At 41.1% G+C, this 22,417-nt stretch overlaps 1 protein-coding gene across 1 annotated transcript in view; it reads left to right on the top strand.

The window, feature by feature from the left end:
• The window catches only part of ANK2 (ankyrin 2), a 179,390-nt gene that overhangs the window by 75,542 nt on the left and 81,431 nt on the right, over positions 1–22,417 (top strand). Inside the window, exons 5-9 of the mRNA XM_062493159.1 lie at positions 11,775–11,873; positions 14,969–15,154; positions 15,604–15,627; positions 17,479–17,577; positions 18,738–18,836. Coding sequence (XP_062349143.1) covers positions 11,775–11,873; positions 14,969–15,154; positions 15,604–15,627; positions 17,479–17,577; positions 18,738–18,836 — 507 coding nt within the window. The remainder of the gene's footprint in view (positions 1–11,774; positions 11,874–14,968; positions 15,155–15,603; positions 15,628–17,478; positions 17,578–18,737; positions 18,837–22,417) is intronic.

Here is a 22,417-nt window from a genome sequence, read left to right as displayed (position 1 = left end):
TGCTCTCCATGCACTATTCCCATTAAAGATAAGAAATGCACTTCCTTTGTTCAAAAATTTAGCTAACTCCTTTCATAATGAACAAGTTCGTGATTTCTTCATGTATTTATCAGTTTTTTCATGTGTATTAGAAGACAAAAATATCTTTAATGTCTTGAGCATGGTAAGAGAAATAATTGTTAAAGATAATACTTTCATGAAGCGTTATTCCTCAAAAAGTCTTCCTTACGTTTTTTCCTGAAAAAAAATAAGTGAGGTGTTCTAAATTAAAAAAAAAAAGAAAATCCAGTTAGAATTGGAAAATGTGTTCACAGGTATTACCTTTTTTATTATTATAGTTTTAAAGACATTTATTGTTAGCATTGGAGGCTTTGTGTAAAGAACACAGAGCTGTTAGCAGGCGTTTGCTACTTGACTTAGTTGAGTTAATCTGATGGAGGACATTTTCCCCACTGCTGCTCACTGGTGGCCTCCAGGCAGGATGGATTGGAACTGCTGGCATGCAGATGTCCTGCCTTTGTGCCTTGATGCCTTAATTAAACAAGTCCTGTTGACTTGGCCAGGAGCAGGAGTCCTTAGTGCAGTGTCATCCAGCTCTGGGGCCTTTGGGTTGTGTCTTTGTGGCCTGCTGTACTGTCCCAGGTGAGATGGGTAAGATGGGTAACAGCTGCTTCAGGCAGGAGATGCTGCTGAGCTTCAGAGGCTCTTGCTGCCACTGCCTAAAGGAGACGTTCCAGTGGAAGGTGTCCCTTAATTATAAAGTTAACTTCTTTACTCTCCATGATTGGAATGAAGCTGATGAATGCTGCCTTTCTGCTCAAGGTTGCATTGATGTGTCAAGAATCACATAGAACAGAAAGTAAATGCTACAGAGAAAAAAAACAAAAAAACAAAAAAACCCCAGAAACTCCAAAATTAATAAAGAATAGACATGCGGTTTGTGATAACAGATGAAGCAAGGTTCAAGTATACCTAAGTACAGCTGCTCAAAAAAGAAAAATATGAAGGTAGGATAAAAGGAAAAAGAATTACTGAACTGAATGTGCTTGAGTTCTCAAAAACTTAGGTTTTCTTGTCTAGAAACATGTCAATGATGAAAAAACAGAAGAAAAATATATCTGGAAAGAGCTTTATTGAAAAAGTGAGAAATTAACAAAAATATGAATTAAAGGTAAAATGGAATAAAAAATTATTGAGAAATTAGAACTCACTCAATGAATGAGTTATATAAATGCTCAACTTCTAATTTTTCTGTTTTCCCGCAATTCCCTTTTTAAAAATAGGCACCATATTGTCACCATTAAATCTTTTAGCAGAAGTTGTTGCTATTGAGGGTGTACTGCATCTTCTCCTCTGAACCTCTGTTATTTCACACTTTATTTTTTTAGGCCCCTGTGAAATGCCATTTGCTGGTAGTGATTTAGTGCCTGGAGAGTTCCTCTGGTTGCTGCATCACTTCCTCTTTAAAGAATTCAGTATCTGTCAAGGTCATTCTCATTTTCAGTGATGACAATTTCCCATAGTGACAAAATTTCTTCTCTGATGGTGAACTGGTAGATAAAGGAGTAGTTGCAACTCAAGCTTGTTCAGTTTATTGTTTTTTCTTCCATTTTCTCCATTAAATTGCATAAAACCACTGGCTTTTATCAAAACTTACAGGCAGTGACATCTGAAACACCACACTCATTTTCCAGTTCCTTGTAACAGCAAAGTAACAGAATTATCTCAGGAAATGCTATTAAACCCACTGTAACCACTGGCATTACAAACTCCATCTGTGCTATCTGAGGCTGTTAAGCATTCTGGACTCTGAATTTATCGATTTTGGGTTTCTATTAGATTACTTTGCTTTGCCCTTCAGCTTTATGTTGGCCTTCAGTGCTGTTATTTTGTTCATCTTCCTCTTTTAAAAACTCTGTTCCTTTTGAGCTAACATGTCATCTCTGCTATTTTTAGAGAAGTAATTTCCATTTTGATGCAAAGCTTAAATGCACAGTGATTGCTAATTGAGTGATTCCACTTCCAATTGCGTGTGTACCGTTTGAGAGCTCACATCTTCCTGGAGCATGTTTCAGGCAAAGGCTGGGACTAGGGCACACCCAGAATGGCCAAAGATCTACAAGATGCTGCTCTTTGCTGGCATATTTCCCCCTAGAGCTGGACAAGTGTGGAATTTTTTGGCGTAGTTAGAAGTGTCTTTTGCTACAAATATTAAGTAGTAAGTGTATTTATGTAATGAGTATCAATTTGCTTGGTTGACTCCACACACAGTTCAGTGAGCAGATCTAGATGGGTGTCATAAGGTAAAAATTGATTTCTGGAATTTCTCTCCTTGATTTGACCACAATCTTAGTCCTGTGTAGATTTAACCAGGCTGCACTTGTTGATAATACAGGGATGGTAATGAACGAGATTTCACAGTGGGTAACGCGTCCACCGGGGTGTTCCAGGCTGTTGCTTTGAGCTTTGTGTTTCCTTGCAGAGCAGAACAGGGTCCGTCCCGTGGACTGATGATTGATGTCATACCTGCTGAACTACGTATTCACTTGGGTGGGTGATCCTCTAGGTACTTCTGAATTTCGGTGGGAAATTCAGGCAAAGTCTTCAGGGAGCATTGGAATGTTCCATCAGGCAGACCCGTGCAAGTGGAATTTGCCATTCACTTCTGTCACACCCACCCACACCCATGCCCCCATCACACGTTTTCACTGAGCCCTTTTCATCTCTTTATCCCAAACCTACTTCTAGTTATTGCTTGTGCATTAGAAAAGTAACTATTTTGTGTGCTCTTCCTCTCAATGAGATCTCCATTTTTTGACATATTAGGAATTCTTATGCGAGTTCTTGAGCTTCTTGCCTGATGGGAAGAAATATCACCAGATTTAGTCAGTCCTGCCCTTTCCTTTGATAAATTTCTTTGCCCCTGTTGCTTTCTCTTTAAGTCATCCTGGACCATCTGTCTCCTGTACAAGCGTCAGAGATACCTGTCCGATGGCTGGAATTCAGCCTTCCAGAGGTGCTGATAGCCTGACTGCAGCAATCCTCTTTACTGAGTGTACCTGGAAACTCTCCCTGCAGCATTGATGCTGACCTGTCCTCACCATGCCTTCCGTGGGGAATGGGTCCATCCTGACATTCTTCCATTCCAGATAAGGTCAGGTAAAGCCTCCTGTGGAGAGTTGTGCCTCATAGGATGAGGTGCTTGACAAGTGTCGACTGATTGAGGTGCAAAGGTGGAAAGTAGAAGGCAAAATGAGGAAATACAATGCTCATGTTTGTGAACTCTAAGGAACTGTCATACCCTGGAGTCACCTAAGAAAGAAGTGATTCCCTTAAATTTTAAAATTCCTGCTACTGAGTTTACAAAGGAACATGTTCCCCATGTTTTCACCACTGTTTTGTATAGCAGCCCTTACAAACAGAGGAGCTACCTTTTAATCATCAGATTATTTCAAGTGACCCAGATACAGAGAGCAAGGATTAGATAAAACAGTCCTCCCCCAAGCTGATTGTGTTATTTAAAAGCCCTCTGGTTTCTTTTCCTCGACATCCTGCTCTAAGCGCATTGGGAACACATTAGCCAAGAAATATTTTTGCTGAAGTTTGCCCCTGTTATGGACACCACTTCCTAGGTCAACATACAGGAGAGGCCAGAGTTGTGACTCCTGGAGCATTCTTACCCAGGCTTCTCAGCAGATGGAAGCAATCCTTAGAGCAGCACGTTTCCAGCCTCTATGTGCGCTCCCAAAAGGAGCGATAGGAGCTCCGTGAGCATCCACGTTCCATGTTACCACAAAAGCAAAGGGAGGATTTAGGTGGTTCTCAGAGAAGTGATCAGCTTGTCTCTGTCAGGATGCCCTAGGATTTGCTTTACCAGGGATTGCTCCCCCCACGGGTTGTAAGGATAATCTAACCTTTGGAATGGAGCACTTTTGGCTGAGTATTTGCTGCTCCATTACGACAAAAGGTTTTAATTCCACCAACTGGACTTTCTGCTTTTATATCAATATATTTAGAGAGGAAGGTCTTTAGCTGCTGTGTATCAAGAGGAGTCATTGAGCAACAGCTGGTCATTGCTAATGTAATAAAGGGCCAGGCCCATTGCTTTTTCACTGGAGGGAAGAAAAAGGGAAGAAATGCCTTCTGGAGGATTATATGGATTTTGAGATATGTATACAAAATAATATATTAAGAAGAATGAAAAAACCCAAATATTTTAGCAAAGACTGAAAACAAACAAAAAAAATTGCAGTATGTGTTTTAGTCCATTCTTTGAATTTACTGCTATGAAAGGATGAATGGTCCAGATGGAAAGATTCTGACTGAGACAAGAAATGTTTTTTTTTTCAGTTGATAATGGTTACTCTTGGAATATATTAGGTTTAGGAGACTGCAGGAAATCAGCATGCCATCGGAAGGGTAAGGGCTCAGCAAACCAACACACCACATTTCTCCCCTGCTGGCATGACGCAGTGGTGACTGTGAGAACCAGGCAGTGCAAATGCTGGCCATCTATATTTATGAGTGTGGGGATGAGTGAGCCACAACCAAATAAATAGGAGCATGTTTTTTTTTGTTCTAGTGCAATATTGTCTTCCTTCCAGCCCTCAGCCACACAAAATAAATGGATGCTTTCAGGACTGCTCTTCCCTTACCATGTTTCAGAAGGCAAACCCCAAATGCACTTTTGGATGAGTGCCCAGATTCAAATCCAGGACTCTTCCCTGACTGAGCCTTTGGGCCCTCACCTATGCCCAGTTCCAAGGTGGTGTTTTCTTGTGCATGACCAGTCTGTTCTCATCCCATTATTCTCCATCAGCTCCATTTCTATTAGCTCCCTTGGTGTAAGAATGCCATTTCCAGAGCGTGGAACGTCTTGATTTCTGCCTGGCTGTGTTTCAGGCCCTGTTATTACTTTGCTGTTATTAAGGAAAAAAATGTGATATTTGAAGCTGATGAAATAGAATATTTGTGCTCTTTAAATTCAGCATCTGGGCTCGGAAGTGACTTCGACTCAGACTTCCCAAGAGAGGGGCCTTGCAGTGGAGAGGCAGCAGGTGTCATAAACGTAGTGCTGCTCTTGGAGTCCTGGGTGATCGCTCATGAATGAACTTGCCAAGTTTATCTCAGCCCACGCGGCATCATTTATCCATAGGCTTTGTCATTATTGCTGTGGTGTAAGTGTAGAGTGGCAAACACTATTTATATTGCTAGGGAATTAGTGGGACAGCTGAAGAGGTGGTGCTATTTTCAGCGTAGGCTTCTGTGTCACTACATTTAAAAAAGAAATTTTTATTACAAGTTAGTTTATAATCTGTTGTCTCAAACATGTAAATACTCTTAATTTTTTGTTGTTGTTGTTGTTTAACTGTTTAGACCAGTTTAGGTCTAAACCTTCCTAAATCCAGTAATTCTTATCTTGTTTCTGGCTACTTTGCTCATCTTGGATCTATGTGTCTCTGTGGGCCTCAGCATCTGCCATGTGTGATGGATGCAAGAATTGTCACCTAAATGATTGGCTGACACTTGCTGGTCAGAATACAGTAGCTTGCTTTCCCCTTAGGAATGTACCACTCTACATCCAGCATTTCTGTGTGCACAGATAATTAGATGTAATCTCTGTGTCATCCTGACTGGCGCTTTCCAACTTTGTTATAAAAGGAATTGATGGGCCAGACAAGTGAATGTATAATGTACTGCTCACTTGGAAGCATGGAGGAAAAGTCTGCTCTGAAAACATGTGGTGGTCTCATCAGTAATCCACAGCATTTCATTTGGTCGCGGGTGTCTCTAAAAGGTGTTTTTACTGGATCTCTCTCATAATGTGGATATAGGAGTTCTTGATTTGGATATGCCCAACCTTTCTTCAGAGTAGCCCACTTTCTGTTGACTGTATGGCAAAGTGATATTCCTTAGGCACCTCAAAATTAAATTATATTAATTTTCCTTTATCACTTTATCTTATACCCTTATCATTACAAATTTCATGGTTGCTGTTAGATTGACTGTAAATATAGGTATCAGAGTTCAATTATTTATGAGATTTTTTAAATGAACAAGAGTATGGATTATCTACTTCATGGAAAATATATTGTAATGGAAAAGAAATACAAAGGTAACTAATTGTTAAAATCACTGCTGTGTTAAAATCCTGGATTTTGATGTCAGCTTAAAGCAACAAAAAAGGGACTTCAAAAAATTAACATAGGTACCTTGGTCTATCCTTAATTCACCCTTTTATACAGAGAATGTCTCTTGCTCAGATATAATCCTCTTATGAAGAGTTTATTTATAGGTTGTCTGAAAATAATGCTCTGAGCGTAATGCACTGAGCAAAGTTCCCAGAATTGTGATATTGATGGTTCTGTCAAGATGTGTACTTTGAATTTAGCTTGCAGATTGCATTTATTTGTCACCCTCATATTTCATTGATTACAATTTGTTTATTGCTTGGATTGTTGGAGAATTTTTTTCACTGAGTCCCAGAAGGGCTGAGGATGGAAGACACCTCTGGGGCCCATCTTGTCTCCTCCTCTGCCCAAGCAAGGTTATCCACAGCTGGCTGCCCAGGAACGTGTCCTGGTTTTTGAGTATTTCCAAGCCTGGTGACTCCACAGCCTCTCTGGTGACCTGTGCCAGTGCTTGGTTCCCCTCACAGTAAAAAAGCCATGCTCTGTTTGTGCCCACTGTTTCTGTTCTTTTCCTCCTGTGCATAACATTCTGCTGTTTGAGAGGGAAGAACCTTTGTTGGAGGTATTTCCTCTCCTGTAAAGATTCTTGGCTCCTGGGATGAGGGAAGCAGTGGCTTAAGGTAGAGCTGTTATGGTGAGGCATAGGTGTCACTGGTTTAGACTGGTACCAGTGGAAAGTAGGGGAAAACAGGAACACTAATTCTCTGTTGCTGAAAAAAGATTTAAGTCAGGAGCTTTCTGTTCTTGTTGAGGTGGAGCAGGATTCTGAGAAACGGAAAAAAACCCTGAAACAGGTCTTGAACTTGAAGACCCCCAAGTGATCATCATCTTAATGCATAAAACATTTTAGCACAGGGCCATGACACACAGACTTTCTAATATGTGTGAGCTCTTTGATGAATAATCTGAGCTTGTCTCACTCTTGTCTCATCTTGCATGTCAGTATCTGTTTCTATTGAGTAAAACCAAGTAGAAATGAGCATTTGTATGTACACCATTGCATCAGGTGCCAGCTTTCTCCTCTTTCCTGATAATCTCTCTCATCTAATACAGTCTCAAACAGTTTCTGGAGGCCTATAAAATAATATAAAGTAGTTGTGTTCATCTGGGTTTATGGTAACTATGTAGTCAAAGGATATGTTACTAACTCTCATTAATCTTCTTCAAGTAGGCAAAATGGAGTGATTATATGTCTCTATTTTCTCTTTCTTATCAGTATGAAAAAAAGATATATACTCATATATATATATGTGTGAACATAAGGTATATATGCATACTGTAGGTTTATGTACACTGAAGTCCACAGCTAAATCTTCAGTGCTGCATACAAAAAGGAACCTTGGTTCCTTGAAAGCCTGCCATGAAATAAACCACTACCAAGCTATAGAACTGCATGATTTTCTCAATACTCTAATAATCCTTCTACTTCTTCAGCCTCTCTTCTTCATTAGGGCTTGGGGACAATTTAATGATACAAATTTTGAGTCATATATATAGAATTGCCAGTTTACATTAATAGCTTGAAGAATCATTTGAGAGCTACTAATTTTCTCCAATTAACCAGTGAATCAGTGAATGTAGTAGAAAGAATGGAGTATGAAATATGCTCTGTTTAATGATAATTTCTCATTCTGACTTTATATTATAGCAGTAAACATCTTGCAGTACACATTTGTCAGGGTAATGAAATTGGAGTATTCTGTCCTTAACAGGAATACTCTGATGAAACCATTGTTGGGAAATGAATGTTATGTATCATTACACAGTTAATTTCAATTTTTCAAATGATGCACCAAATCTAAACATACAGACAGAACATGATAGCACAGCTGGTCTTTACAGGAAAGAAAAATGTAAATATGGCATTTCTCCTTTTCCAGGTCACAGTTGGTATTCTTGCTTTAATTCTGGGTGGTATGGAATAATAAACTGAAGAGAAAGGTGTTGAAATAAAAAGTGTCCACCATTGGCACGATAAACTTGCTGAGTCCCATTCCACATGCTAATGGGAGAGGTCAGTCTCCCTTGCAGTATGGCCATGGAGAATAATTTCCCAGTATGGCATGGATGCAGCAGGAGACACTTTGGGACAGTGAAACAGAATGGGAAAATGTTTTCTTTAGTTTGTGGAGCTAAGGGATTTTGAGCTTTGACATAGCTCTAGAAGCAGAATAGACTGCTGAAGTTTTGGTGTACAGATCTTAGCAACTAAATGATGAGAAATGGGTAAGGGGATTTTAGATTGACAAAAGGAAAGGTAATGAAAGGAAGGGTCTGGTTTTTGTGGGCATTTCCATTCAGGAAATGCAGGACTGGCTGAGCGAGAGAAACTTGCTGTGAAGGAGACAGACAGACACATCATAGAAAGCATGTGGGTGGGAGGAGGATGGAACACCTGGGGTCCAGTGGCCAGAGGAGAAGGAAGAGCTCCAGCAGGGCTAGCACGTAATCCCACTGAGCAAAGCTCTGCCAAGGAGAGCAGGCATATTGGGAATCCTAAAATAGGAGTCTCCTGGCCAAGGGCCAGGACTGTTGCAGTTGGGGGCACTGCAATTAGAAGCTCTGAAACCAGAGCTTCACTGAAAGCAGACTGAGAAAGCAGATTTCTCCCTGCCAGCAAAGTCAGGCTTGACCTTGCCAGGGGGAGAAATTCAGGGGAATCTTTTCCAGCATGTCTGGTAAAGGCAGTTTTGCACGTAGCTCTTAGCATGTTGTAATTCCCAAAATGAGACGGGTTTCAACAAAATATATACAGTAGTTTGAGACTAATAAAGCCTGAAGGAAAACAAAGATGCTATGACTTGATGTGCAAGAATTTTCTTCATACTAATTGCTGTAGTTTCAGGTGTGATTATAGCACAGGTATGGTAGAGTACTCTTCTGCACCTTTGTGTAGAAAAACATTTAGTATTTCTTGGTATTAAGAGGCCATGAAGTCATGCACGTGTTGTTTATAGTCTCCTAATCCAGGATTTATTGTCCTAGTTCTGTTCCAGAACCAGGGACTTGAGTTGATTAAAAAAAATTAGATTCTTCAAAGCTTTTAAGTAAATTGACTTACTGTGTCTTGAAAATTGCTGTATTCACCCAATTCAGTGGGTGTTATCCTGTGATATTCCGAGCTAGAAGGATTTTGCAAATGGCATGTATCACATTTGAAAGATTAGACTTTACCATTAAAATGCTGATGAGGTGCGTGGAAAAGTACTACGGGTTATCCCTCATAGTTTGCCACGCTGGATCTTTCCAGAGTGGGGAGGAGAGCTGGAGCAGTGAGCCAGCTCGGTTACCTGCAGGTTCCTCTGTGCTGTTCCCTACAATTGCAGTGGAAAAGAACCCAACCTGTTCCTCACTCCCTCTGCCAGCTCATGCCTCTGCTTGGCCATCCCCTGCACCTTCCCAGTTACTCAGTGAGCAGCCTTCCTTCGTTTTATGTGATGATGGGATCTCCTATCCCCCCCTCCCTGCTAAGAGCTGTCTGAGGAGCAGCTGGGACACCAGAGGTCCCTGACTCCCCAGCTCCTGCCCCAGAGGGCTGAGCTCTGTGTCCCTCCAGTCTGCTGCCTGGTTTTAGCAGTGATCTGGGAGGAAGAAAGCTGCCCATCACCCTGACCTTATTGTTAAGAGGCTTTTCTTGATGTTTAACCTGAATTTTCCTTCCAGCAGACTTGTATACTCTGGTTTTTTTTGTTTGCTTTTTTTTGTTTTTTTTTTTTTTTTTTTTTTTTGTTTTTTTTTTTTTTTTGTTTTGTTTTAGTCATCACGATCATGCAGAACAGACCTTCCCCTTCCCCTTTAAAGACTCTTTTCATTCACTTTGCCCTTTCTAGCTGGAACATATCCATTTATTAACCTTTCCTCAAAGGAAGATAGCTTCCCTAAGGAAATGCATTTTTATGTCAGCGTAAGGGTTGTCTTTATTACAGCAGAATGAGCTTCTTGACCAGTGACCAGTCTCTGGAAGACTGCTGTGACCTTCAGGGCCTTTTCTGCAGAATTCTTCTCTAACTTGTCATTCCCTGTGAGTTTATTTTTCTGGCAGTAGTGCAGAAACTTGTGTTTCTCCCTACTAAATTACTTTTCCAGGTCTTTTGAACAGTTTCAAATGATGATCCTGTGGTTTGATGGACTTGCAGACTATGTTGTTCATACTATCTGTGACTACAATAAGACTCCATAAATTGAATGATTTCTGAGAATATTGGATAGTAACAGACTCCTGTGCGAAGCCACTCAAAATACATTTCCCCAGTTTTGGCACTGAACTGCTGTTAAGTGTCCTCTGGGTGCACTTTTTTATTCTGTGTCCCAAGATTGTCGATGGAAATGGCAAAATATAGTGCAAAGCATCATTAAAATATTTGCTGCAACTTTTATAAGAGATACCGTATGACATCCACAACATTAATTATGTTTATTGCCTGCACAGTCCTCCACATTTGTAAACACAGACGGGGGTTGTAGAATCAGTTCTACAGTCTCTGTATTATCTAGTGATTGAAAAATGAGATTTCAATTAATTAGAAAATTATTGCCATGTTTCCACAGCAGGTTTCCTAGAAAGAATAATACTGGCTTCTCTGAAACAAGGTTTTTGTTTATCATATATTTGTATTAATCCTGATTGCTTGTGTGAATGCACGACGCTATCATTCATTATGACAGCACACAAGATAATAAAAAACCAAATAAATTGCATGTTTGAAGTATGGTTTACGGCTTATTTTCAAGTTAAAATGACATTTCAAGACAGAAGTATAGGTGATTGTGTCTCTTATGTTACATAGTAATCTATAGAATATTGAAGAATTTTCTGAGGTCATCTTAGAAATAAACTATTGATCAGGCAACTCACTTTTTTCATCAAGATTTTGTAGGTAATTAATTACAATTGTTTGCATGAAAATAATTTATTGTGAAGAAAAAACTCATGTCTCTAGTGCAAGTTGACTGATTTAGAAAAAGTTTTTTAAATTATGTTTTATTCAGAGAAAGTAATTTTAATAAATGTGGGTAATTTTAATGTATGTTTTTAATTAAATGATAACTGAACCTGTTGTGTGGTCAGAAATGGAGTTGTTCCTTTGGAAGGGTGAGTTCCTTTATGTTGGATGCCTTGCAATGTTTTATGTATTACAAAATTTTATGTATAATGTTAAGCCTTTTCCATCTCTTCTGAGTTTGTCAGAAGGCATGGACTTCATGGGCTCCAGGGGATGATGTCTTTGGTTAAGTAAATGTAATAAATGGAGGAAACTCTTGCTTTCCTGTCAGCTTTCATAAAACTTCATTGCCAGCTTTACATCCCTGAACAGTATCAGCAAGGAACAGCTGAATTAATATTTAGTGTGTCCATTGCTCCCTTAAAATATGTCAGAAGAAAATGAGTGTGAAAGCGTGGAGACTTCTGTGGGTTTAAATGGCATTGAACACAACTGTATTAAGGGAGAAATACAAGGCTGTTCTTCTTGCATTCAATTACAAGAACACAAATGCATTTTTAGCTCTGTACCCATTTGTGGTTTGTTGTTGTTGGTACATATCATTTCCACGTGACGCTGTTTTTTCCTGTGTCCTTCCTAGAATGGCTTTACTCCTTTGTACATGGCAGCTCAAGAGAACCACATTGAGGTGGTGAAATATCTCCTGGAGAATGGAGCCAACCAAAGCACAGCTACCGAGGTGAGGGGGTTTTCTCATATTTTTCTCTGCCTCTGTGTTCAGATCACTTGAAGCCAGAGCTTTGTGTGCTGTGTCCAGAGGACTTACCTGTATCAATTGTCATCAACAGGTGTTAGCAAGCTTCCTTTCAGAATCACAGGGTTCTTTAGGTTGGAATAGAGCTCTCAGATCAAGTCCAGTCATTAATCCAGAGCCTGGATCTTGGGGATTTTAGTTGAATTTAGAAGTGGTGAGGCTCTCTGTGGTGCTGGGTTCACAGAACCACTTGGGAGGTCAACTGCTCCAGGCTCTTGCTGCTATTCCCCTAAGTTACACTGATTCTGAGGCTCTGCTGTGACTTGGTGTAACTTGTGAGTATTCATTATTAGCTGTGACCAGAGTAAATTTGAAACCAAATGGCTAACAAGGATTTCATCAATGAGCTTGGCAAGCTGTTTTCTCCACCCACACTTTATTTCTACTGCTGGACCACGTGGGTGTAAATAGGCAGAAGGATGGTATTAGCTGGGGATGTGGATTATAAACCTGCAGTAACTCCTGTGCAAGCAGGAGAGACTCCTAAGCAGGGGAGAGGAGAATCTATCTCAAGAGGACCTCAATCCCACAAGCTTCCTTGTGCATATGAGGGGGTTTAGGGGCAATGGATAATACTCCTTGGTCATTAGGACTGTGCTCATTCTGTTTCCTCTTTCTGCCAAATGTTCTTTATTCCAGCCGAAGGAGTGAGTGAGCAGTCTCTGTGCTGCAAAGTGTGTCATCTTCCTGTTTGTTCTGTGGATGTGGAGGTGCCATGAGAAGTAGCAATAGCAAAATTCCTCTCTGGCCAGAGCTTTTGTTCATGTTGTTTCCTCTAGCCTGTCCAGAAACCTTCTCTTTCTGGATTGCCTTCACGAGCAGATGAATTTGTAATGCTGGTGCATTTATGTTCCCTTCTTCTTCCTTTGAAACCTGTCAGTGTTAACAGCTGTCTTACCGTCCCTTCTCTCAGTGGATGCTGTACTATTTGATGACAGCTCATAAAATAATCCCCTCATAGATGTGGTGATCACATTGCATGTCAGCTTTCTGAAATACAAAATCCCATATGATTGCCAGGCAACGTGGCAGAAACACACTTGTTGTGAAGGAGCCAGGTGGAACTGGGGCTCTCCATGAGCCCAGCCCTGCTGCAGCCCACAGTCACCTGCTGGCAGCCAGCTCCCAGTGACTTCTGCTGCCTGGGAATTCAGTCCATTTGCAGGAATTTTAAAGATGAGATGGTTATAATTCATGTGGCCTCTCTCTGAATGCAGAAATCCACAGAACTCGCACTGTAATCTGACTTTGTAAAAAAGGCAGAAAGGAGAAAAAATGAAATATATTCCTACTCTGATCCTGACTCCAAATTTATCTTCTGCTATCAGATAGATTTTCGCTCTGTAGCTTGTAAAGTAAAGGCTCTTAACCTCCTTACTGCTTAACTAGGTCAGTTTTAGGTTCAGGTCTTGCTGAGGTGATGGTTTCCATGATTGTGGGACTGTTCCTGAAGGAAGGCCTGAGCTAGCATTGCTTTCACGTATGCCCAGAGTTCACCTCATGAACAGGATGAAGAAATGGTGCATTCAGTAAGGAGGGATGGCAGCCTGAACTGTGGGTGCTGCTGAAATGCAGGGAGAAGGTCCTCCTGTGTAGCATCGAGGGCTGGCCCTCCTTGTGGGAGGTGAGGAAGTGAAAAGCTGTCTCCAAGCTTTGGTCAGCCAGAGGCAATGCAGAAAGAGTTGTGTCCTTTTAGAGAAGGGTGCGAGATGAAATGATGCAAATCAATGGATGAACTTGTCTTTGAAGCCTGGAAACTGGCTCTGCCTTTGGAGGCATTTCATTTCCTCTCACCCTTATATATGTGCAGATAAAATAGGAGAGTAAGGATGAGCTCGGTTTCAGAGTCTCTAATCCAGGATTTGTTCTCATGTTCCCAGAGGCAAAAGGCAAATGCATTAAGCCATTTCAACACCTTATGTAGCCCCGATCTCAGAATAATCTTTACGGTTCAGCTGTTTTGTCAGCTGTTGCCCCCTTTTTAATTCACTGTACAGAATTTAATCTCCATTACAAGCAGAACCCGCAGCAGTATCGCCGTTACAACGCACCTACCCACAGCTCAACGCAAAAGGGAGAGAAAGTTATTAGATTACTGAGGGGAAAAATTGCTTGGCAATTCTTCAGATGTTTCTTTCAGCATATGTTAGCTCTCATTCCTTCCTAACTTGGCCTTTACTCTTCTCTCATCTTTCCATATTCCTATTCCAAAGCAATGCTGTCCCATCTCTCGTGTGGTTACAGCACACCTGTGCTTGGGGAGGATGCATGACCAGAACGAGGGTTCTGTTTGAAATCAGAATGAAATATCTTGTTGCCCACACTTCTTTGGCCAGGAGAGCAAGCTGCTCTCATGTTGTCATGGATTTTAGAGCACTGGCAATCCCAGGCACATGTGGAGGAGCAAGGCAGTTTTAAACTAATTTAGAAATAAAGCTAAAGCTATCAACGACAAGCAAAGAGCTTTTTTTGATTTTCTTTTCCCAAAAAAGATAAATAATGTGTTATTTTCCTCTTTCAAATCATGTTCCTAAACATGATCTGGATTTCTTGAATCATAGTTCATGTGTAACTTGGAATGGGAACAGCAGCAAACACATTTGATGAACTTTCTTTTTGCAGAGATGTGAGGTATTCAGAAACATATTCTCTCTATATTTTTCACATCGACACTGTTCAATGCTCAGTAAATTTACCAAAAAATGGCTAAAAAAATACTTTGTGGCACATTTTAAGATGACAAGTAATTAATAGAGATGCTGTAGAATGATCCTTTGCTTGCGTTTGACTTAAGAAAAAAGACTACTTTGAAGTGCAAAAGATCTTTAAAAGCATTTCAGATGTTTGGAAACCTTTTGAAGGTGTTTGAAAGAGTTAAAGCGTTGTGCCTCCAATCTCATGCCCCTGGAGATGGAGCGCAGAGGTGGAAAACAGCTGGGAATGCGCTTCCCGAGCTGGTGCAGGGCGCGGTGCCTCTCCCCGAGGCTGCGCTGAGCACCCCTTGTTCCCTGCCCCTCCAGGACGGTTTCACCCCTCTGGCTGTGGCACTGCAGCAGGGACACAACCAGGCGGTGGCCATCCTTCTGGAGAACGACACCAAGGGCAAGGTGCGGCTGCCGGCGCTGCACATCGCCGCCAGGAAGGACGACACCAAGTCGGCGGCGCTGCTTCTGCAGAACGACCACAACGCCGACGTGCAGTCCAAGGTAACGGGGCGGGCTCCGGCCCCGGGGACAGCGCCTTGAATCCCTGCATCCTCATGGGGAAACGGAGCTGCTCCGGTGGGGAAGGACCGCTTGCTCCACCAGTAGCACCAGTAACACCTTTAAGTTCGCAGTGTTAAGCTACGCAGTAATTACAAAGCGCTCATTTTTCAACTTTTTAGTTGTGCCTCCCATTTCTTTGGTAACCAGCTTTTTGTCATTATTTACAAAGCAGAAGTCCTTGGAACGGAAGCAGAATCACTGCTTCCCTGTTAAATAGGATGCTGGTTTATTGCCCCTGGGAACATAGGTTGTGTTTAAAGTTAATGCATGCTTGAATGGCTTTTCCCATAATTAACAGCATAACTCATTTCAGAAAAAGCAACATAGTTCTTCATTTTGCAGCCAGTCTTTAATATTGTTCCTCTTTTTCCCAAACCATGCTGCATCAGATGATGGTGAATAGGACGACTGAGGTACCGAGATCAACAATTTTTAATTATTCTTTCTGTTACTTATGATTATTTTCTCTGCTCTCTGCCAATATTTCTTTATTATTTAGCAGTAAAAGTGAAGATTATGACTCTTTTTTTTTTAATACATAGAAATTTGAGACTCAAAAACCTATTTTTATTTATCCTTTGTCTTAGAATTTCCTTTTATTGGTGTCAGTATTGAAGGACATTTTTGAGAATTCACATCAGTCCAAAGGAGTCTGAAGCAAGTAATGGAGCTAAGAGGATAAAGATGCTCTTTTAGCTTCATTTCATTAATTATGAAAATGCACTCACTTGGCATAACTAAGTCAGGGTGTCTGGCTCAGCCAGAATAACGGTAAAATTAATTTTTCATCTTTGACAATAGTAAGCATAATCAAATTCCCCTAAGTAAAAACTTGTTCAGGGCATCTGCTTATTTTTCCCATTCTTCTTATTAGAGTCTTTTCCATAAAGTTTTGCAAAGCCCTCGGGGACAGTACATACTCAGAATTTACCTGCAGTAAATAACACTTTTCTTATATGGATTTTTACTTCCACTAAAAATCATGGGGTTGATTGGCTTGGACTGGGATTTTCTCAAAAGATCACTGCCCCTTTTAGGAGAAAGAACAATTTCCAAGAATGTGATTGTTGTTTCAATACCTGCTTTTGAATAATGGAATTTCTCTGCTGGAGGAGGGAATGAATTATGGATGCACATGCCCATGGGAAGGTGCTTCCCTCTTGGTGTGTGCACACATGAGCAGGCTGCCAGGAGGCAGCTGTGATGTGAACTGAAGGGTGGCAGCTTCCCTGGGCACCTGCTCCACGGGCATGCTCTTCCCTGAGGGAAATGGAGAGGGGAGCTGCAGCGCCTGCTGAAGGAGGGCAGCACGTGCCCAATTTCCTTTGTTCCAGGAGTAGCCTAAAATGGTGGTTTGGATACTGAGAGGAAGGAAACCTAGCAGAGAGCACGCTGTAGTCAAGAAGCCAGAAGTATTCCTCCCTTTCTATAACAACCAGCAGGATCCAATCAAATCAGTGTAAAGCTCTTCAGGGAAACCTCAAAAGCAAGGCCCTTTCTACTTGAATTACTTACGAGAATAAAAGCTCGCTCTCTGTCCTAGTTTCTGAAAATGTAAGCTTTTTTTATGTTGTCAAATGATTCTACATCTCATAGCTGGAGTAGGTTTTGCCTTCTAGTTTTCAAAACACAATAAATAAAATGTGGGTTTTTTGGTGTACGGATTATGAAGTTTCTTCAGATCCTTTGCAATCCAAATTGTATATGAATATAAATAATTATAATTCTTTTACTATGCTACTAAGTAGTTTCTCACGTAAACCGAATTCTCTAATTACATTTTGAATAATTACTGCTTTCAAAAAACAGAAACAAACAGAAAAAAGCCCAAGAGGAAATATGTTGTCCATATTTCTAAGAGGAGTAAAATTAGAATACAATAACTTGGGTGGTCATTTCTCCAACCCAACCAACAAATAGATGCAGCCTAAAAGACCCATGTTGCTTCCAAATGGTAGTAAGGAACTTGTTTTATTTTCTTTAAGAATGGCTAATAGATTAATATTTTCTGTGGTGGAAGCTGCTCTTCTTGGCCACTGATGCAGGGGACTGACTTGGGGAACAAAAGAATGAAGCACTTCTGATAATCTTCCACCTGAAAACTGGCCTCTCTGCCTGAAAGGCTGTGCTCTAGTATAGGTGAACATGGTCTGAATAAAATGGACGCAATGCATTAGTTGGGCAGCATTTTGAACTCAAGTTGTAGCTCACTAGGTGATCTCATCTGGGACCACGTCCGTAACGAGGGCTGTTTCCCTTTTCAGAGCGGCTTCACCCCTTTGCACATCGCCGCGCACTATGGCAACGTCAACGTGGCCACGCTGCTGCTGAACCGCGGAGCTGCCGTCGACTTCACCGCCAGGGTACGGACTCACCCCCTCATCTGCCTGCTTCTGGTGGCTACAGAAATGGGAGGGCTTCTTTGGGTAACGCTCGGGCCAGAGCTGAGTGAAGGACGGGGCGAAGTAATGCTGACGTTATGTTGGGATCTAAGATGTGTTTTTTGCAGTAATTCTGATTGGTTGTCTCTGTGCGATGCCCTGGAGGCCTCGGGAGTTGTGTAACAGCCAGTATTCCCGGCTGGAGGAAGCAGGATCCTTTGGCCAGCTCCAGAAAGCTGATGCTCTTACTGTGTCACCTCCTTTCAGCTTTTCTCTTTCTCAGATGTACTCTGGAAATAGATGCAGGATTGATTGGCTTTTTCGGTATCCAATATTTGCTGTACCACTTTAATTTGATGTTTTCACATATAACTATATTTCAAAACCAGAAAGTATAGTATATTGGTTGCTATTATACAAATTCAACAATAAAAGAACTAATTAATCATGACTACTCTTTTATGGTAGAGAACTGCAGAGTTGCATTATACAGTCTCTTTGCTGTTGCACCTTACGTAGTTTGAAGTGAAAACCTCTGTTAATCTCAACCCAGCTCCCAGGTCACAGGTCTGCTGTTTAATTTTGCCAGACACACTTTGAATTACTTCAGGGTTCTGCCTTCCAGACTGACTCCCTCCTGTCTCCAATCTGGAGTAGCAGCTAACATTACCTCTTGCCTCACCCAAAGTGTTTTCAAGGACTTTCAGCCTACACAGCCTACCACTCCTTTATGCTCTTGGCACTACACAAGAAGGTTCCTTTGTGTAGGAGTGACGCATTTGTGTCCTCTGTGTACGTTGCAGTGATTGAAATGCCATCGGTGTTTTGTGGCTATTGGCTCATTGGGACTCTGATACATGTTTGTGCATCTGTCTGGCCCTGGGGATGTGATGTTTGCTGCTTGGGCAGGTGCGCTGCTTCCTTTATTCAAGGACCCCAGAACAATGGAGAAGGAATCTTGCTCAGGAAGGAACTACTAACTCTAGCTTACATGGTGTTGTGCCTAGCTCTGATGCTCTAGTACATTCTCGTTTATTCTCTACGATGTGATGGTCTCATTTTTTGTGATCCGAACCCAAATTCACCCCCATTGCACACCTTCAGATCCATCCAGCTCATTGTTTGTTCTTTTCATGGTGTAGAATGGAATCACCCCACTGCATGTGGCTTCCAAAAGGGGAAACACAAACATGGTGAAGCTCTTGTTGGATCGCGGAGGGCAGATCGATGCCAAAACCAGGGTGAGTCTTTCTGTTCCCTGAATATGATATTGTCCCTGCTGGGGAATGGACTGGGATTTTTTCCTTGCTTGCTTTTGGGGATTTTTTGTGTGTTTGTTTTATGTAGACTGTTTTCTATGGTATCCGACTAAAGAACAGCTGGTGTTAGTGATAGTAGGAGGCAGAAATACTATTTCCTTTAGTCTCCTGTATAACCTGCCTACATCATACAAGAAAAAGCAGATGAAACTGGTGGTTTTTAGGGAATAAGCCTGTTAGCTGGTCCAACCTTGCACAACGCAAGATGATGCACAACACATTTGACGCACAGCAAGAGGAAATGGAAGGTCTGGACTCAGCTAAGCCTTTCTGTGAAAGCTCTAGTGGGCTCAGTCCATTTTTATTGGAGCTGATACAGGGACAAGTAACCTCCTCAGAGCCAGCAGCCACGTGTCTCTTCCCCAGACAAAGCAGGGGGTATTAATTAGGTGACTCTCACTGGCTTTCTCCTCCCAGTTGTCCTATTGAAATGTCACATCATCTCTCTGCCCTTTATTTATGGGTGATTTCACAGACATTCAGGGGAAAAAAAACTCCCATCATTTTATATGGGCAGGGTTAATTATTTCAAATGGGATTTTGGAATCGCCTGGGAAAACATTGTCATTTATTCAGACTGAGCTGCATAGGGCTCGTTCTTAGGAGCTGATGGTTTTTAAGCAGCTGGTCTGCAAAATTACATGTCCAAGTGATCAAGACTGTTTTAGAACACAAAGTTTAGAGCTGGACATGAGAATTTTTGTTTAACCTGATAGGAAGGTAGAAGATACTGCAGTCAGCTACCCTTGGGGCTGATTCAACCTCTGCAGTTACTTAGATACTAATTACGTCAACCATTTATTGCTTCATAAGCTCTTAAGACAGTCATGGTTATTGTGAACTTTGGATGTAATTGTGATTTGGTTTCTGATTATGAAACGATATCTCACTATGTTTAATTTTTTTTATAAACTACTGCCGATGGAAAAAGCTGCCTCTCAAGCAGGTGTGCAGCGAATCACCCTGCTCACATTTTCCACAGTAAACACCTAAAAGTTCATGGAAAAGAGAAATGAAATGCTAATAATATACTTCAGTCAGGATATTCCACATGCCCCTAAGTATGTCGCACAGAAATAGTTCCTCTGACCTTTGGAATGGCCGTATTGAATTCACCTATTTCCTGTTCAGCAGTTAGATATTGTTCTAGACAAGTTGACACATTAGATTGTAAGGGATGTTTTGGATTTTAAGAGGTCAAAACGTTTTCCCATCCGTGCTCACCAGCAAAGGTTGAACGCAGCTGTGAATGAATCTGAGAGAGCAGGATTTGCCACACGTAGGTGGGAGGGACCAGTTTTAGTCTTCTCATTGTCTCTGCTCCCTGCCCTGTGCCAGCTGCTACTTGGGCTCAAAATGCCACTACAAAGATATCCCTGAAAACCCATCCAGGTATCCCAAGGCACACGCATCCCAGCTTGCACAGGCACCCCAGCTTCCTTTCACCTTCCAGGGCTCGCGGTGGTGGTCGGCAGCGTGCGCCTCACGGTGGGGAAGATTCCAGAGTTCTGGTTTTGCTGTCCTTGTCTTTGTGTCAGCTGTTTATGTTATCTCGGTGTGCTCTCTTCTCCCTGCGCTCCGTCCTCTCGCCTCGTGTGCCTGGCTCTGGCTGCGAGTCCGTACGGTGCGGAGGAGGCAGGGATGTGCTCTGTCCTGCCCCGCCGCGGTACTAACACACCTCGCCTTCCCTGCTGCCTTCCCTTGGCTCCCCAGGGACACCTGCCTTCTTCCAGCAGCTCACAGCCGCTGCAGAACAGCCCAATTAAAATACTAGGATGTTTCACTGCCAAGTTCTTGTGCTCCGCACTACATCAAAATAAGCTCTTCAGTTAAAACAGTCCTCGCTGCTTTCGTCCCGGTTATTTTTAGTTTGCTTTGTTATATCCGACATCTGATGCTGCATAAATTAAGGTGCAAAAAACTTATTTTAGCGGATTGCAGATGAGGTTCAGTACTTCAGTTTTGCAAAGTTCATCTGTGAAAGCTTTCTATGTTTGAAAATGTTCCATTGGAATGATTCTTTAGGAGCGCCTGTGTTGTTTAAAAATAGAAATTTGAATGTCTATTCCTCAAAGGGAGTAAAAGATGCATGTGTCCTGCTGCTCCATAGTTAATGCAGTGTGTCAAAGGAAAGCTCTGCTTTCTGCAGGAATTAGTATTTTTATTTCCTATACATCTGAGAATGTGTTTGCTGAAGTTTTATGGCAGTTCTCACAAAGCCATAGAAGTGAGGAAATGCTGGTAAATCTCTTGGCACAATTGCATATTTTAAAATAGTAGTTTAGTTATCTTTTCAGCAAGTTCTACCATTTCTTTCTCAACCAAGTCCTAAATTCTTATAGTACGAAATTAAATTTCTCTTATATTGTATCCAAAGCAGAAATGGAAACTCCATTCTCAAATACAGTAATAGGATACTCTTCTTAGTACTATCTGTTAAAGATAGTATTATAATATTATATAAGAAAAAAAATATCATCTTTAGCACTAGATAATTATTAGATGATAACAAAATATTAAAATATTTTTTGACATATATTATTATATATTATCTGGTATATGTTTTGCAACTACCACTCGCATATAAGCCTTCCCTGGACTGAATAATGAATGGGTAAAATTTCCCATACCAAAATATTTCATATTTAAAATTTTACTCAACCCTATAGTCTTTATATATTCTCTTACATTAATAAGAATTTCAGTGACATAATTTTATTTAAAATTTTGATATTTGGCTAAAATTCTGACCCATGCAGATTCTGATGATTTACTAAGAGTTAGGGGGTGAAACAATTGTGCAGAAATTTGTTCTCTGAAGGATGGTGGAAAGTTTAATTTATGATTAATTCACTGTCAGGTGACCAAGGGTAGCGTGGCAATTACCAGTTCTCACTTTGAGAGAAGGAAAGCATTTGCAGCCTTCCTGGAAAACACTAAGGATTCTTACAGGGAGAATTATTGTCAGCGTTTACAAGCAATTTTAGCATGGCCAAAACGCATGTATTTCTATTAAAAAAAAGTCCTCATATAATGGAATCATAACAGCATGCACCTTTGGAATATGAAAATGTTGATGGCTATTGCAAGGTTTTAGAAATATTCTTTCTGAATGCATTTTTTGTATTATCTCCGTTTTTATCATTTCTCTCTCTAAATTGTATGGGGGAAAAAAAGAACAAGAATATGAGGCTTTTTTTGGTTCTGAATGCTTTTTTGCTTTTAAAATACAGTTTTATTCACAGGCTTTTATCACTTTGCTGGAATTTCCATTTTTGTGGGAGTAAGCAAACACCCTTCAGAGGGGGAAGAACACCGTCGCCTGTCTGAGCCACTGAAGCTGTCACACAATTTGTCTTCTTCCTATTCAATCTTGTCAACACTGAAATTAGATTTTTTTGCTCTGGGACTTTTCTTAAGTCTCCTCTTGCAAGCTTTCATCCTGAATATTTGCAATTGAACCAAATCCATGGAATGAAAGAGAGCATCTACTCTTGGAAGGG

Source organism: Cinclus cinclus, chromosome 5, assembly GCF_963662255.1.
Source record: "Cinclus cinclus chromosome 5, bCinCin1.1, whole genome shotgun sequence".
In the NCBI taxonomy this organism is placed as follows: domain Eukaryota; kingdom Metazoa; phylum Chordata; class Aves; order Passeriformes; family Cinclidae; genus Cinclus; species Cinclus cinclus.
This window is presented reverse-complemented; position numbering and strand designations above follow the sequence as displayed.